The sequence below is a fragment of the Heterodontus francisci genome, chromosome 13 (genome assembly GCF_036365525.1).
Source record: "Heterodontus francisci isolate sHetFra1 chromosome 13, sHetFra1.hap1, whole genome shotgun sequence".
Lineage (NCBI taxonomy): Eukaryota > Metazoa > Chordata > Chondrichthyes > Heterodontiformes > Heterodontidae > Heterodontus > Heterodontus francisci.
In genome coordinates this window covers 62,309,289-62,325,095 of record NC_090383.1, presented here as the reverse complement: position 1 = coordinate 62,325,095, position 15,807 = coordinate 62,309,289, and the positions used below count along the sequence as shown (strand labels likewise).

Below are 15,807 nucleotides of genomic sequence, written 5' to 3'. Positions count from 1 at the left end.
CAGAGTTCGCCCTTCCCTCCAACAGTATCCACTTACAGAGTTCACTCTTCCCTCCAACTGTACCCTCTTACAGAGTTCCCTCTTCCCTCCAACAGCACCCACTTACAGAGTTCACCCTTTCCCCCTTTCCCCCGTAACAGTACCCACTTACAGAGTTCGCCCTTCCATCCAACAGTACCCACTTGCAGAGTTCACCCTTTCCCCCTTTCCCCCGTAACAGTACCCACTTGCAGAGTTTGCCCTTCCCTCCAACAGTACCCACTTACAGAGTTCACCCTTTCCCCCTTTCCCCCGTAACAGTACCCACTTACAGAGTTCACCCTTTCCCCCTTTCCCCCGTAACAGTACCCACTTGCAGAGTTTGCCCTTCCCTCCAACAGTACCCACTTGCAGAGTTCACCCTTTCCCCCTTTCCCCCGTAACAGTACCCACTTACAGAGTTCACCCTTTCCCCCTTTCCCCCGTAACAGTACCCACTTACAGAGTTCGCCCTTCCCTCCAACAGTACCCACTTACAGAGTTCACCCTTCCCTCCAACTGTACCCTCTTACAGAGTTCCCTCTTCCCTCCAACAGCACCCACTTACAGAGTTCACCCTTTCCCCCTTTCCCCCGTAACTGTACCCAGTTACAGAGTTCGCCCTTCCCTCCAACAGTACCCACTTGCAGAGTTCACCCTTTCCCCCTTTCCCCCGTAACAGTACCCACTTGCAGAGTTTGCCCTTCCCTCCAACAGTACCCACTTACAGAGTTCACCCTTCCCCCTTTCCCCCGTAACAGTACCCACTTGCAGAGTTTGCCCTTCCCTCCAACAGTACGCACTTATAGAGTTTGCCCTTCCCTCCAACAGTACCCACTTGCAGAGTTCGCTGTTCCCTCCAACAGTACCCACTAACAGAGTCCACCCTTCCCTCCAACAGTACGCACTTATAGAGTTCGCCCTTCCCTCCAACAGTACCCACTAACAGAGTTCACCCTTCCCTCCAACAGTACCCACTAACACAGTTCACCCTTCCCTCCAACAGTACCCACTAACAGACTTCACCCTTCCCTCCAACAGTACCCACTAACAGAGTTCTCTCTTCCCTCCGACAGTACCCACTAACAGAGTTCACCCATCCCTCCAACAGTACCTACTAACAGAGTTCACCCTTCCCTCCGACAGTATGCACTTATAGAGTTCGCCCTTCCCTCCAACAGTACCCACTAACAGACTTCACCCTTCCCTCCAACAGTACCCACTAACAGAGCTCTCTCTTCCCTCCGACAGTACCCACTAACAGAGTTCACCCATCCCTCCAACAGTACCTACTAACAGAGTTCACCCTTCCCTCCGACAGTATGCACTTATAGAGTTTGCCCTTCCCTCCAACAGTACCCACTTGCAGAGTTTGCCCTTCCCTCCAACAGTATCCATTTACAGAGTTCGCTGTTCCCTCCAACAGTACCCATTTACAGAGTTTGCCCTTCCCTCCAACAGTACCCACTTGCAGAGTTTGCCCTTCCCTCCAACAGTACCCACTAACAGAGTTCACCCTTCCCTCCGACAGTATGCACTTATAGAGTTTGCCCTTCCTTCCAACAGTACCCACTTGCAGAGTTTGCCCTTCCCTCCAACAGTACCCATTTACAGAGTTCGCCCTTCCCTCCAACAGTACCCATTTACAGAGTTTGCTCTTCCCTCCAACAGTATCCACTTGCAGAGTTTGCCCTTCCCTCCAACAGTACCCACTTGCAGAGTTTGCCCTTCCCTCCAACAGTACCCACTAACAGAGTTCACCCTTCCCTCCAACAGTACCCACTTACAGAGTTCACCCTTCCCTCCAACAGTACCCACTAACAGAGTTCACCCTTCCCTCGAACAGTACCCATCTACAGAGTTCACCCTTCACTCCAACAGTACACACTAACAGAGTTCACCCTTCCCTCCAACCGTACCCATCTACAGAGTTCACCCTTCCCTCCAGCAGTACTCACTTGCAGAGTTCACCCTTCACTCCAACAGTACCCACTTACAGAGTTCGCTCTTTCCCCTCCAACAGTACCCACTTACAGAGTTCACCCTTTCCCCTCCAACAGTACCCAGTTACAGAGTTCACCCTTTCCCCTACAACAGTACCCATTTACAGAGTTCCCTCTTCCCTCCAACAGTACCCACTTGTAGAGTTCGCCCTTCCCCCCTACAGTACCCACTTGCAGAGTTCACTCTTTCCCCTTTTCCCCCAGAGCAGTACCCACTTATAGAATTCGCCCTTCCCTCCATCAGTACCCACTTAGAGAGTTCACCCTTTCCCCCGGAGCAGTACCCACTTATAGAATTCACCCTTCCCTCCATCAGTACCCACTTAGAGAGTTCACCCTTTCCATTCCAACACTACCCACTTACAGAGTTCGCCCTTTCCCCTTTGCCCCGGTACAGTACCCACTTACAGAGTTCGCCCTTTCCCCTTTGCCCCGGTACAGTACCCACTTACAGAGTTCTCTCTTCCCTCCAACAGTACCCACTTACAGAGTTCACCCTTTCCCTCATTCCCCCGTAACAGTACCCACTTACAGAGTTCGCCCTTCCCTCCAACAGTACCCTCTTACAGAGTTCACCCTTCCCTCCAACAGTACCCACTTGCAGAGTTTGCCCTTCCCTCCAACAGTACGCACTTATAGAGTTCGCCCTTCCCTCCAACAGTACCCACTTGCAGAGTTCGCTGTTCCCTCCAACAGTACCCACTAACAGAGTTCACCCTTCCCTCCAACAGTACCCACTTGCAGAGTTCGCTGTTCCCTCCAACAGTACCCACTTACAGAGTTCACCCTTCCCCCCAACAGTACCCACTTGCAGAGTTTGCCCTTCCCTCCAACAGTACCCACTAACAGAGTTCAACCTTCCCTCCAACAGTACCCACTAACAGAGTTCACCCTACCCTCCAACTGTACCCACTAACAGAGTTCACCCTTCCCTCCAACAGTACCCACTTACAGAGTTCACCCTTCCCTCCAACAGTACCAACTAACAGAGTTCACCCTTCCTTCCAACAGTACCCATCTACAGAGTTCACCCTTCCCTCCAACAGTACCCACTAACAGAGTTCACCCTTCACTCCAACAGTACCCACTAACAGAGTTCACCCTTCCTTCCAGCAGTACTCACTTGCAGAGTTCACCCTTCCCTCCAACAGTACCCACTAACAGAGTTCACCCTTCCTTCCAACAGTACCCATCTACAGAGTTCACCCTTCACTCCAACAGTACCCACTAACAGAGTTCACCCTTCCTTCCAACAGTACCCATTTACAGAGTTCACCCTTCCCCCCAACAGTACCCACTTGCAGAGTTTGCCCTTCCCTCCAACAGTACCCACTAACAGAGTTCAACCTTCCCTCCAACAGTACCCACTAACAGAGTTCACCCTACCCTCCAACTGTACCCACTAACAGAGTTCACCCTTCCCTCCAACAGTACCCACTTACAGAGTTCACCCTTCCCTCCAACAGTACCAACTAACAGAGTTCACCCTTCCTTCCAACAGTACCCATCTACAGAGTTCACCCTTCCCTCCAACAGTACCCACTAACAGAGTTCACCCTTCACTCCAACAGTACCCACTAACAGAGTTCACCCTTCCTTCCAGCAGTACTCACTTGCAGAGTTCACCCTTCCCTCCAACAGTACCCACTAACAGAGTTCACCCTTCCTTCCAACAGTACCCATCTACAGAGTTCACCCTTCACTCCAACAGTACCCACTAACAGAGTTCACCCTTCCTTCCAACAGTACCCATTTACAGAGTTCCCACTTCCCTCCAACAGTACCCACTTACAGAGTTCACCCTTTCCCCTCCAACAGTACCCATTTACAGAGTTCCCTCTTCCCTCCAACAGTACCCACTTACAGAGTTCACCCTTTCCCCTCCAACAGTACCCATTTACAGAGTTCCCTCTTCCCTCCAACAGTACCCACTTACAGAGTTCACCCTTTCCCCTCCAACAGTACCCATTTACAGAGTTTCCTCTTCCCTCCAACAGTACCCACTTACAGAGTTCCCTCTTCCCTCCAACAGTACCCACTTACAGAGTTCACCCTTTCCCCTCCAACAGTACCCATTTACAGAGTTCCCTCTTCCCTCCAACAGTACCCACTTACAGAGTTCACCCTTTCCCCTCCAACAGTACCCATTTACAGAGTTCCCTCTTCCCTCCAACAGTACCCACTTACAGAGTTCACCCTTTCCCCTCCAACAGTACCCATTTACAGAGTTTCCTCTTCCCTCCAACAGTACCCACTAACAGAGTTCACCCTTTCCTCTCCAACAGTACCCACTTGTAGAGTTCGCCCATCCCCCTTTCCCCCAGAGCAGTACCCACTTATAGAATTCGCCCTTCCCTCCATCAGTACCCACTTAGAGAGTTCACCCTTTCCCCTTTCCCCCGGAGCAGTACCCACTTATAGAATTCGCCCTTCCCTCCATCAGCACCCACTTAGAGAGTTCACCCTTTCCATTCCGACAGTACCCACTTACAGAGTTCGCCCTTTCCCCTTTGCCCCGGTACAGTACCCACTTACAGAGTTCTCTCTTCCCTCCAACAGTACCCACTTACAGAGTTCCCCCTTTCCCCCATAAAAGTACCCACTTGCAGAGTTTGCCCTTCCGTCCAACAGTACCCACTTACAGAGTTCACCCTTCCCTCCAACAGTACCCACTTACAGAGTTCACCCTTCCCTCCAACAGTACCCTCTTACAGAGTTCACCCTTCCCTCCAACAGTACCCACTTGCAGAGTTCACCCTTTCCCCCTTTCCCCCGTAACAGTACCCACTTACAGAGTTCGCCCTTCCCTCCAACAGTACCCACTTACAGAGTACACCCTTCCCTCCAACAGTACCCTCTTACAGAGTTCACCCTTCCCTCCAACAGTACCCACTTGCAGAGTTCACCCTTTCCCCCTTTCCCCCGTAACAGTACCCACTTACAGAGTTCGCCCTTCCCTCCAACAGTACCCACTAACAGGTTAGACTCAGACCAAAGAAGTTGCATCATTCCAAGCAGAAGGGCCACCCGCGCATCAACACGAGCAGAATTTCTCACCCACAGCTGTTACAAAAATTTCTAAATTCACTTGTAACAGCCCTTCAAAACACTCCCACAGGGGATGCTGAGACCAAGTGGGCCCACATCAGAGACGCCATCTATGAGTCAGCTTTGACCACCTACGGCAAAAGTGCGAAGAGAAATGCAGACTGGTTTCAATCTCATAATGAAGAGCTGGAACCTGTCATAGCCGCTAAGCGCATTGCACTTTTGAACTACAAGAAAGCCCCCAGCGATTTAACATCCGCAGCACTTAAAGCAGCCAGAAGTACTGCACAAAGAACAGCTAGGCGTTGCGCAAACGACTACTGGCAACACCTATGCAGTCATATTCAGCTGGCCTCAGACACCGGAAACATCAGAGGAATGTATGATGGCATGAAGAGAGCTCTTGGGCCAACCATCAAGAAGATCACCCCCCTCAAATCTAAATCGGGGGACATAATCACTGACCAACGCAAACAGATGGACCGCTGGGTTGAGCACTACCTAGAACTGTACTCCAGGGAGAATGCTGTCACTGAGACTGCCCTCAATGCAGCCCAGCCTCTACCAGTCATGGATGAGCTGGACATACAGCCAACCAAATCGGAACTCAGTGATGCCATTGATTCCCTAGCCAGCGGAAAAGCCCCTGGGAAGGACAGCATTACCCCTGAAATAATCAAGAGTGCCAAGCCTGCTATACTCTCAGCACTACATGAACTGCTATGCCTGTGCTGGGACGAGGGAGCAGTACCCCAGGACATGCGCGATGCCAACATCATCACCCTCTATAAAAACAAAGGTGACCGCAGTGACTGCAACAACTACCGTGGAATCTCCCTGCTCAGCATAGTGGGGAAAGTCTTTGCTCGAGTCGCTCTGAACAGGCTCCAGAAGCTGGCCGAGCGCGTCTACCCTGAGGCACAGTGTGGCTTTCGTGCAGAGAGATCGACTATTGACATGCTGTTCTCCCTTCGTCAGATACAGGAGAAATGCCGTGAACAGCAGATGCCCCTCTACATTGCTTTCATTGATCTCACCAAAGCCTTTGACCTCGTCAGCAGACGTGGTCTCTTCAGACTACTAGAAAAGATCGGATGTCCACCAAAGCTACTAAGTATCATCACCTCATTCCATGACAATATGAAAGGCACAATTCAACATGGTGGCTCCTCATCAGAGCCCTTTCCTATCCTGAGTGGTGTGAAACAGGGCTGTGTTCTCGCACCCACACTTTTTGGGATTTTCTTCTCCCTGCTGCTTTCACATGCGTTCAAATCCTCTGAAGAAGGAATTTTCCTCCACACAAGATCAGGGGGCAGGTTGTTCAACCTTGCCCGTCTAAGAGCGAAGTCCAAAGTACGGAAAGTCCTCATCAGAGAACTCCTCTTTGCTGACGATGCTGCTTTAACATCTCACACTGAAGAATGCCTGCAGAGTCTCATCGACAGGTTTGCGTCTGCCTGCAACGAATTTGGCCTAACCATCAGCCTCAAGAAAACGAACATCATGGGGCAGGATGTCAGAAATGCTCCATCCATCAATATTGGCGACCACGCTCTGGAAGTGGTTCAAGAGTTCACCTACCTAGGCTCAACTATCACCAGTAACCTGTCTCTAGATGCAGAAATCAACAAGCGCATGGGTAAGGCTTCCACTGCTATGTTCAGACTGGCCAAGAGAGTGTGGGAAAATGGCGCACTGACACGGAACACAAAAGTCCGAGTGTATCAGGCCTGTGTCCTCAGTACCTTGCTCTACGGCAGCGAGGCCTGGACAACGTATGCCAGCCAAGAGCGACATCTCAATTCATTCCATCTTCGCTGCCTTCGGAGAATACTTGGCATCAGGTGGCAGGACTATATCTCCAACACAGAAGTCCTTGAAGCGGCCAACATCCCCAGCTTATACACACTACTGAGTCAGCGGCGCTTGAGATGGCTTGGCCATGTGAGCCGCATGGAAGATGGCAGGATCCCCAAAGACACATTGTACAGCGAGCTCGCCACTGGTATCAGACCCACCGGCCGTCCATGTCTCCGTTATAAAGACGTCTGCAAACGCGACATGAAATCGTGTGACATTGATCACAAGTCGTGGGAGTCAGTTGCCAGCATTCGCCAGAGCTGGCGGGCAGCCATAAAGACAGGGCTAAATTGTGGCGAGTCGAAGAGACTTAGTAGTTGGCAGGAAAAAAGACAGAGGCGCAAGGGGAGAGCCAACTGTCCAACAGCCCCAACAAACAAATTTCTCTGCAGCACCTGTGGAAGAGCCTGTTACTCCAGAATTGGCCTTTATAGCCACTCCAGGCGCTGCTTCACAAACCACTGACCACCTCCAGGCACGTATCCATTGTCTCTCGAGATAAGGAGGCCCAAAAGAAAGAGATGTTCCCTCCAACAGTACCCACTAACAGACTTCACCCTTCCCTCCAACAGTACCCACTAACAGAATTCTCTCTTCCCTCCGACAGTACGCACTTATAGAGTTCGCCCTTCCCTCCAACAGTACCCACTAACAGAGTTCACCCTTCCCTCCAACAGTACCCACTAACAGAGTTCACCCTTCCCTCCGACAGTATGCACTTATAGAGTTTGCCCTTCCCTGCAACAGTACCCACTTGCAGAGTTTGCCCTTCCCTCCAACAGTACCCACTTGCAGAGTTTGCCCTTCCCTCCAACAGTACCCATTTACAGAGTTTGCCCTTCCCTCCAACAGTACCCACTTGCAGAGTTTGCCCTTCCCTCCAACAGTACCCACTAACAGAGTTCACCCTTCCCTCCAACAGTACCCACTTGCAGAGTTTGCCCTTCCCTCCAACAGTACCCACTAACAGAGTTCACCCTTCCCTCCAACAGTACCCACTTACAGAGTTCATCCTTCCCTCCAACAGTACCCACTAACAGAGTTCACCCTTCCTTCCAACAGTACCCATTTACAGAGTTCCCTCTTCCCTCCAACAGTACCCACTTACAGAGTTCACCCTTTCCCCTCCAACAGTACCCATTTACAGAGTTCCCTCTTCCCTCCAACAGTACCCACTTACAGAGTTCACCCTTTCCCCTCCAACAGTACCCATTTACAGAGTTCCCTCTTCCCTCCAACAGTACCCACTTACAGAGTTCACCCTTTCCCCTCCAACAGTACCCATTTACAGAGTTCCCTCTTCCCTCCAACAGTACCCACTTACAGAGTTCCCTCTTCCCTCCAACAGTACCCACTTACAGAGTTCACCCTTTCCCCTCCAACAGTACCCATTAACAGAGTTCCCTCTTCCCTCCAACAGTACCCACTTACAGAGTTCACCCTTTCCCCTCCAACAGTACCCATTTACAGAGTTCCCTCTTCCCTCCAACAGTACCCACTTACAGAGTTCACCCTTTCCCCTCCAACAGTACCCATTTACAGAGTTTCCTCTTCCCTCCAACAGTACCCACTAACAGAGTTCACCCTTTCCTCTCCAACAGTACCCACTTGTAGAGTTCGCCCATCCCCCTTTCCCCCAGAGCAGTACCCACTTATAGAATTCGCCCTTCCCTCCATCAGTACCCACTTAGAGAGTTCACCCTTTCCCCTTTCCCCCGGAGCAGTACCCACTTATAGAATTCGCCCTTCCCTCCATCAGCACCCACTTAGAGAGTTCACCCTTTCCATTCCGACAGTACCCACTTACAGAGTTCGCCCTTTCCCCTTTGCCCCGGTACAGTACCCACTTACAGAGTTCTCTCTTCCCTCCAACAGTACCCACTTACAGAGTTCCCCCTTTCCCCCATAAAAGTACCCACTTGCAGAGTTTGCCCTTCCGTCCAACAGTACCCACTTACAGAGTTCACCCTTCCCTCCAACAGTACCCACTTACAGAGTTCACCCTTCCCTCCAACAGTACCCTCTTACAGAGTTCACCCTTCCCTCCAACAGTACCCACTTGCAGAGTTCACCCTTTCCCCCTTTCCCCCGTAACAGTACCCACTTACAGAGTTCGCCCTTCCCTCCAACAGTACCCACTTACAGAGTACACCCTTCCCTCCAACAGTACCCTCTTACAGAGTTCCCTCTTCCCTCCAACAGTACCCACTTAAAGAGTTCACCCTTTCCCCCTTTCCCCCGTAACAGTACCCACTTACAGAGTTCGCCCTTCCCTCCAACAGTACCCACTAACAGAGTTCACCCTTCCCTCCAACAGTACCCACTTGCAGAGTTTGCCCTTCCCTCCAACAGTACCCACTTGCAGAGTTCGCTGTTCCCTCCAACAGTACCCACTAACAGACTTCACCCTTCCCTCCAACAGTACCCACTAACAGAATTCTCTCTTCCCTCCGACAGTACGCACTTATAGAGTTCGCCCTTCCCTCCAACAGTACCCACTAACAGAGTTCACCCTTCCCTCCAACAGTACCCACTAACAGAGTTCACCCTTCCCTCCGACAGTATGCACTTATAGAGTTTGCCCTTCCCTGCAACAGTACCCACTTGCAGAGTTTGCCCTTCCCTCCAACAGTACCCACTTGCAGAGTTTGCCCTTCCCTCCAACAGTACCCATTTACAGAGTTTGCGCTTCCCTCCAACAGTACCCACTTGCAGAGTTTGCCCTTCCCTCCAACAGTACCCACTAACAGAGTTCACCCTTCCCTCCAACAGTACCCACTTGCAGAGTTCACCCTTCCCTCCAACAGTACCCACTTACAGAGTTCATCCTTCCCTCCAACAGTACCCACTAACAGAGTTCACCCTTCCCTCCAACAGTACCCACTTACAGAGTTCATCCTTCCCTCCAACAGTACCCACTAACAGAGTTCACCCTTCCCTCCGACAGTACGCACTTATAGAGTTCGCCCTTCCCTCCAACAGTACCCATTTGCAGAGTTTGCCCTTCCCTCCAACAGTACCCACGAACAGAGTTCACCCTTCCCTCCAACAGTACCCACTAACAGAGTTCACCCTTCCCTCTGACAGTACGCACTTATAGAGTTCGCCCTTCCCTCCAACAGTACCCACTTGCAGAGTTTGCCCTTCCCTCCAACAGTACCCACTTGCAGAGTTTGCCCTTCCCTCCAACAGTACCCACTTGCAGAGTTTGCATTTCCCTCTAACAGTACCCACTTACAGAGTTCGCCCTTCCCTCCAACAGTACCCACTTGCAGAGTTTGCCCTTCCCTCCAACAGTACCCACTTACAGAGTTCGCCCTTCCCTCCAACAGTACCCTCTTGCAGAGTTTGCCCTTCCCTCCAACAGTACCCATTTACAGAGTTTGCCCTTCCCTCCAACAGTACCTTTTTACAGAGTTCGCCCTTCCCTCCAACAGTACCCACTTACAGAGTTTGCCCTTCCCTCCAACAGTACCCACTTTCAGAGTTCGGCCTTCCCTCCAACAGTACCCATTTGCAGAATTTACCCTTTCCCCTACAACAGTACCCATTTACAGAATTCCTCCTTTCCCCTTTTCCCCTGCAACAGTATCCACTTGCAGATATCCCCCCTTCCTTCCGCAAAAGTATCTACTTGCGGAGTTCCATCGTCCCCTCACATATGCAGAGCTCAGCGGCAATGTCCGACGTTAAAAAAATTTAACTAGATATCAACGTATAGCTTACCTAACCTTTGCAGGCTCTGAGGACTCTCACCTCGGTGGCACCAGCTTTTCAAAGACGGGAAAGTGAAGGCACAAGAGTGCCGCAGGTCAGGCAGAAGATTGTGAACCTTTGGTAGGATTGCGTGAATTAGATACTAATGGATGCAAAACAGTATTTCACATATTTAAACCACGATCCCGTCGCATCATGGCAGGAACTTAACCACCTCCAAGAAAATTGGAAACCGGCATTACCATGTTGGATTCCGTGGCGAAGGAATCTGCGTCGATTCTCCTCCCCCCCGCCAGAAATCTCACCTTCCAACGGAGCATTAAATCAGCTCCTTATGTCCTCTTCACAACTTACTCTCCCACCTATCTTTGTGTCATCTGCAAATTTAGCAATCATACTTTTGGTCCCTTCATCCAAGTCATTGATATACATTGTAAATATTTGAGGCCCCAGCACTGATCCCTGTGACACTCCACTAGTTACAGCTTGCCACCCTGAAAATTATCCATTTATCCCTACTCTCTGCTTCCTGTTAGCTAACCAACCCTCTATCCATGCTAATATGTTACCTTTTGCACCATGAGCTCTTATTTTGTGTAGTAACCTTTGATGTGGCACCTTACCAAATGCCCTTTGGAAATCCAAGTACACCACATCTATAGGTTCCCCTTTAAACACCTTGCTTGTTATTTCCTCAAAATCTCTAATAAATTAGTCCAACGCGATTTCCACTTGACTCTGCCTGATTGCATTAAAATCTTATAAATTCCATCCTGTAACCTCCTTAATAATAGATTCTAGCATTGTCGCTATGACAGATGTTAGGCTAACTGGCCTGTAGTTTCCTCCTTTCTGTCTCCCTTTTTTTGGATATAGGAGTGAGATTTGCTGTTTTTCAATCTGCTGGGACCTTTCCAGAATCTAGGGAATTTTGGAAGATCACAACCAATGCATCTACTATCTCAGCAGTCACTACTTTTAAGACCCTAGGATGCAGGCCATAAGGTTCTAGGGACTTGTCAGCCTGTAGTTCTAATAGTTTTCTCAGTACCGTTTCCCTGGAGATTGTAATTGATCATTCAGACATCATCCGAAAGTACTGTGTTAGTTTTCACATGCACACTGACAACACCCAGATGTAACTCACCAGCACCTCTCTTGACTCCTTCAGTGTTACTAAGTTATCAGACTGCTTATCCGCCATTCAGTACTGCATCAGCAGAAATTTCCTCCAATTTCATATTGGGAAGACTGAAGTCATTGTTTTCAGTCCCCGCTCCAATCTCTGTTCCCTCGTTACTGACTTCATCCCTTTCCCTGGAAACATTCTGAGATTAAGCCAGTCTGTTCTCAACCTTGGTGTCGCATTTGACCCCAAGATGAATCATCACTAAGACTGCCTATTTCCACCTCCGTAGCATTGCCAGACTTCACCCCGTCTCAGCTTATCTGATGCTGAAACCCTCATTCATGCTTTTGTTACCTCTGGACTTGATTATTCCAATGCACTCCTGGCTGGACTCCCACATTCTATCCTCTTTAAACTTGAAGTCATCCAAAACTCTGCTGCCTGTGTCTTAAATCGCACCAAGTCCTGTTTCCCATCAACCTTGTGCTCACTGATCTAGATTGGCTCTCGGTCAAGCAACTCCTTGATTGTAAAATTCTCCTCCTTGTTTTCAAATCCCTCCATGGCTTTGCCACTCCCTATCTCTGTAATCTCCTCCAGCCCCACAATGCTCCGCAATATCTGCACTCCTCTACTTCTGACTTCTTGTGTATCCCCTATTTTAATCACTCCACCATTGGTGGCCACACCTTCAGCTGCCTAGGCCCTAAGCTCTGGAATACCCTCCCAACACCCCTCCACCTCTCTACTTTGCTTTTCTCCCTTAAGACACCCTTTAAAGCCTAGATCTTTGGCCAAGCTTTTGGTCATCTGACCTAAACATGTTATGTGACTCAGTGCCATATTTTGTTCTGTAATGTTCCTATGAAGTGCCTTGAGATGTTTGTTCACATTAAAGGTGCTATATAAATATAAGTTGTTGTTGTTGAGTGACAAGTGGATACATTGAATGGATCCGTATGGTCCAAGCTTGTAAATAAAGCATCAAAATAGTTGGTATGGCTGTTTGAAATGATAGCACCAGTTGGAAGGTTTCTGGTGTATGCAGGGAACACCTATGCGAGTGCCCTTCCCAGAATGGGCGTTATGCGGGTTCCGCTGGAAGTGGCTGGAGGTGCTGTGCACCAAATTCAGAGGACCTCCGGCCTCCGTCGCACTGTCTCCAGCTGCGCTGCAGATCTGAATTTTGGACTGGTGGGTAAATAGCCACATGAAGCGATACTGTGCTTACACAGAACTGGGAGCTTTTACTTTCGCTTTTTAGTCTGTATGGGCTTAACAGATCTAAGACAGGGTGACAAAGGAAATGCTGCTATTGACTTAATTGTCCAAGGCTGGAAAAGGAGGGGGAAATCAACTGGAGGCCCAATTCCTGATTACTAACAAATGATTCTTGATAGAATTGCATATGTATGGCTGTTAATGATGACAAGATCAGGCTCAACTATGGTGCACCCCCAGTACTAAATAGTGTCATCACTTACCAGCTAGTTAAAGATTCTATTGCATTGTAGTTTACTATAGAGTAAGGAATTCTTTGAGTGTACTGCCCAAAATTCCTCCCAAAACGATCACCACTAATAATTAGAGATCAGTCATTCATCTCATTTACCAGTTGTGGGGCCCTGTCATGTGTAAAATGGTTGTTATGGTTATCTATACAACTCTAACTACATAGTGTAATCCATTTTATGTAATGCATTTAGGGATGTTTCTGAGGCACATAATAGGGTGCTCTATAAATGCAATTCTTTGTTTTTAACTTTACTATTTGGCAAATTTTGCCAGGTCTTCCCTGGGCTGCTGACACGTCAGTTTATAAAAAGGATTTACTGCATATCAGTCAATCAAAGCAATATTCTGCTGATGATAGCAGTGAAGGAGTATTTAAAATGAAAGTAGCACTTCTGAACCTTTGTCTATGACAAGGTAGATCATCTTATCCATCATAAGCATACATTACATCACAGTTTTCTGATACACATTTATGGGAGGCGAGGTACCTTGGCATTAAGAAAATCTCTCCTCATAGTTTGAAAACTGCAGAAATAGTTCACTATTCACATGATTTATTTGTAGAGAAATGAATGTGCTCAGTTGTATACACTAGTCCCTCCTCCCACGACTTCCATCAACCTCTTTTACGAATCCTCCCTCTTGTACTCTCGGTCATATAAACAGTCAGAACTGCCCTTAGAGGTGCTCAGTATCAATTGACCTCAAGGCAGTGCATAAGTGAAATAGGATTATGGTGAGTTCATGTTTAATGTTCACTTCCATCTCATCACTGTGTTTTCTAGAACTAATGAAACATCACATGATAGTTAATCAACAGTATCAGTCCACAGTAGTAATCAAATCTTAATGTGGCTCAAGTTTCCCACAAACTGTGGTGTATCCCAGTTTGAAGATTGACTCACCTATATCTTATCAAATCGTTTTAATCTTTTGGAATGTGGTCTTCAGTCAGTTAATGCAACATCTGGATTAGGAATAAATCAGTCACACAGTCATATCAAGTTGTTTTGTTGCAATCAGCCAATGATGAAACCACATTGATGAAATGAGAATTGATGTAGTAGCCTATGTATTTTCAATATTTCACATTTGGCTCGGTGAATTTTGTTTTCAAATATACCTATTGCCATCTTTTAGCTGTTCAAATCTGAGAATGTATGTGGTGTTGTTGTTTTATGACAGCTGTGCTCTGATTTATTTAGCTGTTTGTTGCTGCCAATAAAATATTTATTTTTTTAAACTTAGGGTGTGGAAGTGCATGAAAAAACAGACAAAGAAGAAGACTATGAAAATGACCTGAGTGAAACAGAGAAAGCTATAGTCAAAGAAATGTGTAATGTGAGTAAATTGTGCCACAGCATTCAGCTCCTGCTGTGCCTCCCACCCAACTCTCACATCGTGGATCCTTAGTCTTTGAAAACGAACAAAGCAAGAATGGATAAGAATTTAAAGAAACACTTGTTATACTTTTATTAAATAACTTTTTGTAAAAGAAAAGCCCAGTTAGAAAACAGAATTACTTGTTTCTTGTTTCATTGCAAGCGCAGCAGGCATATTCGTACTCTTAGGTATGGCTGTTCGTATTCTCCATACTAATCCAAGAATACAAACCTAATATTAACTTCAAATACATCACCTTAGTTTAATGTTGCCATTTTAATTGGTTAAATTACTGGTTTATGGAACCTATTTATGAGCGAGTTGAGTTATGCACCAATCATGTGGATTTTGAAGTCCAGGATGAGGGGTTTGTCCTGCATTGACCGTGACTCAGCTTCTTTGTGACAGAAACATAATCCAATGTTTTTAATAGTCTAGTCATTCCTAAGTATTGGGAAATCATTAGGTGCCTCAAATATAAGCCCCAAAAGGCAGCATGTTAGTGAAAATGAAATAGCTTCAACATTTTTATTAACTTGACCAGTATATGAATGGCTAGTGAAATCTTAAGATCATTTAGTTAAATCTGGATCAGAAGAGATAATTAGTGAGCAACGACTCATACCAATGCCATCAGTACCATTTTATTAAGACTTTAGAAGTAAAATATTGTACTGATGTGTAGTGAACTATAAAAAAAAACTGTAAGAAACTGTCATTTTTCAAGGGAGTGTCAGAATCTATGGAATGAAGAATGTTGCTGTGACCGAGCAGGCAAGTTATAATTCTTTCCACTAAATACCAAAACATAGAACAAGACAATACTCCACTGCAACAAATTATCATTAAAGGGTACCAATATTGTGCGACTTCTGTTAACGGACTTAAACATCCAGCAAAGATTTCACAATGTTGAAAACAGTTGCAAGTCTTAGAATAAGCAAAATGTTTCCTGAGTGACGATGCATTCCAATTATTTTTTTCACTTGTGAGGTCTTTAACTGTCATGGAAGACAGCTCTAACTCAGAATCAATCTGGAGACATCATCAGTATAAACAAGCCTCGTCCTTAATAGAACTATTAAGGGCCAAAAAGTTTTTAATCTGTTGGGATTTTAAGTGTTGTGGAAG

At 47.5% G+C, this 15,807-nt stretch overlaps 1 protein-coding gene across 1 annotated transcript in view; it reads left to right on the top strand.

The window, feature by feature from the left end:
* The window catches only part of ccdc85a (coiled-coil domain containing 85A), an 873,452-nt gene extending 858,746 nt beyond the window's left edge, over positions 1-14,706 (top strand). The window contains exon 4 of the mRNA XM_068044891.1: positions 14,542-14,706. Within this exon, the coding sequence (XP_067900992.1) occupies positions 14,542-14,706 (165 nt within the window). The remainder of the gene's footprint in view (positions 1-14,541) is intronic.
* The last annotated feature ends 1,101 nt before the right edge of the window (positions 14,707-15,807 follow it).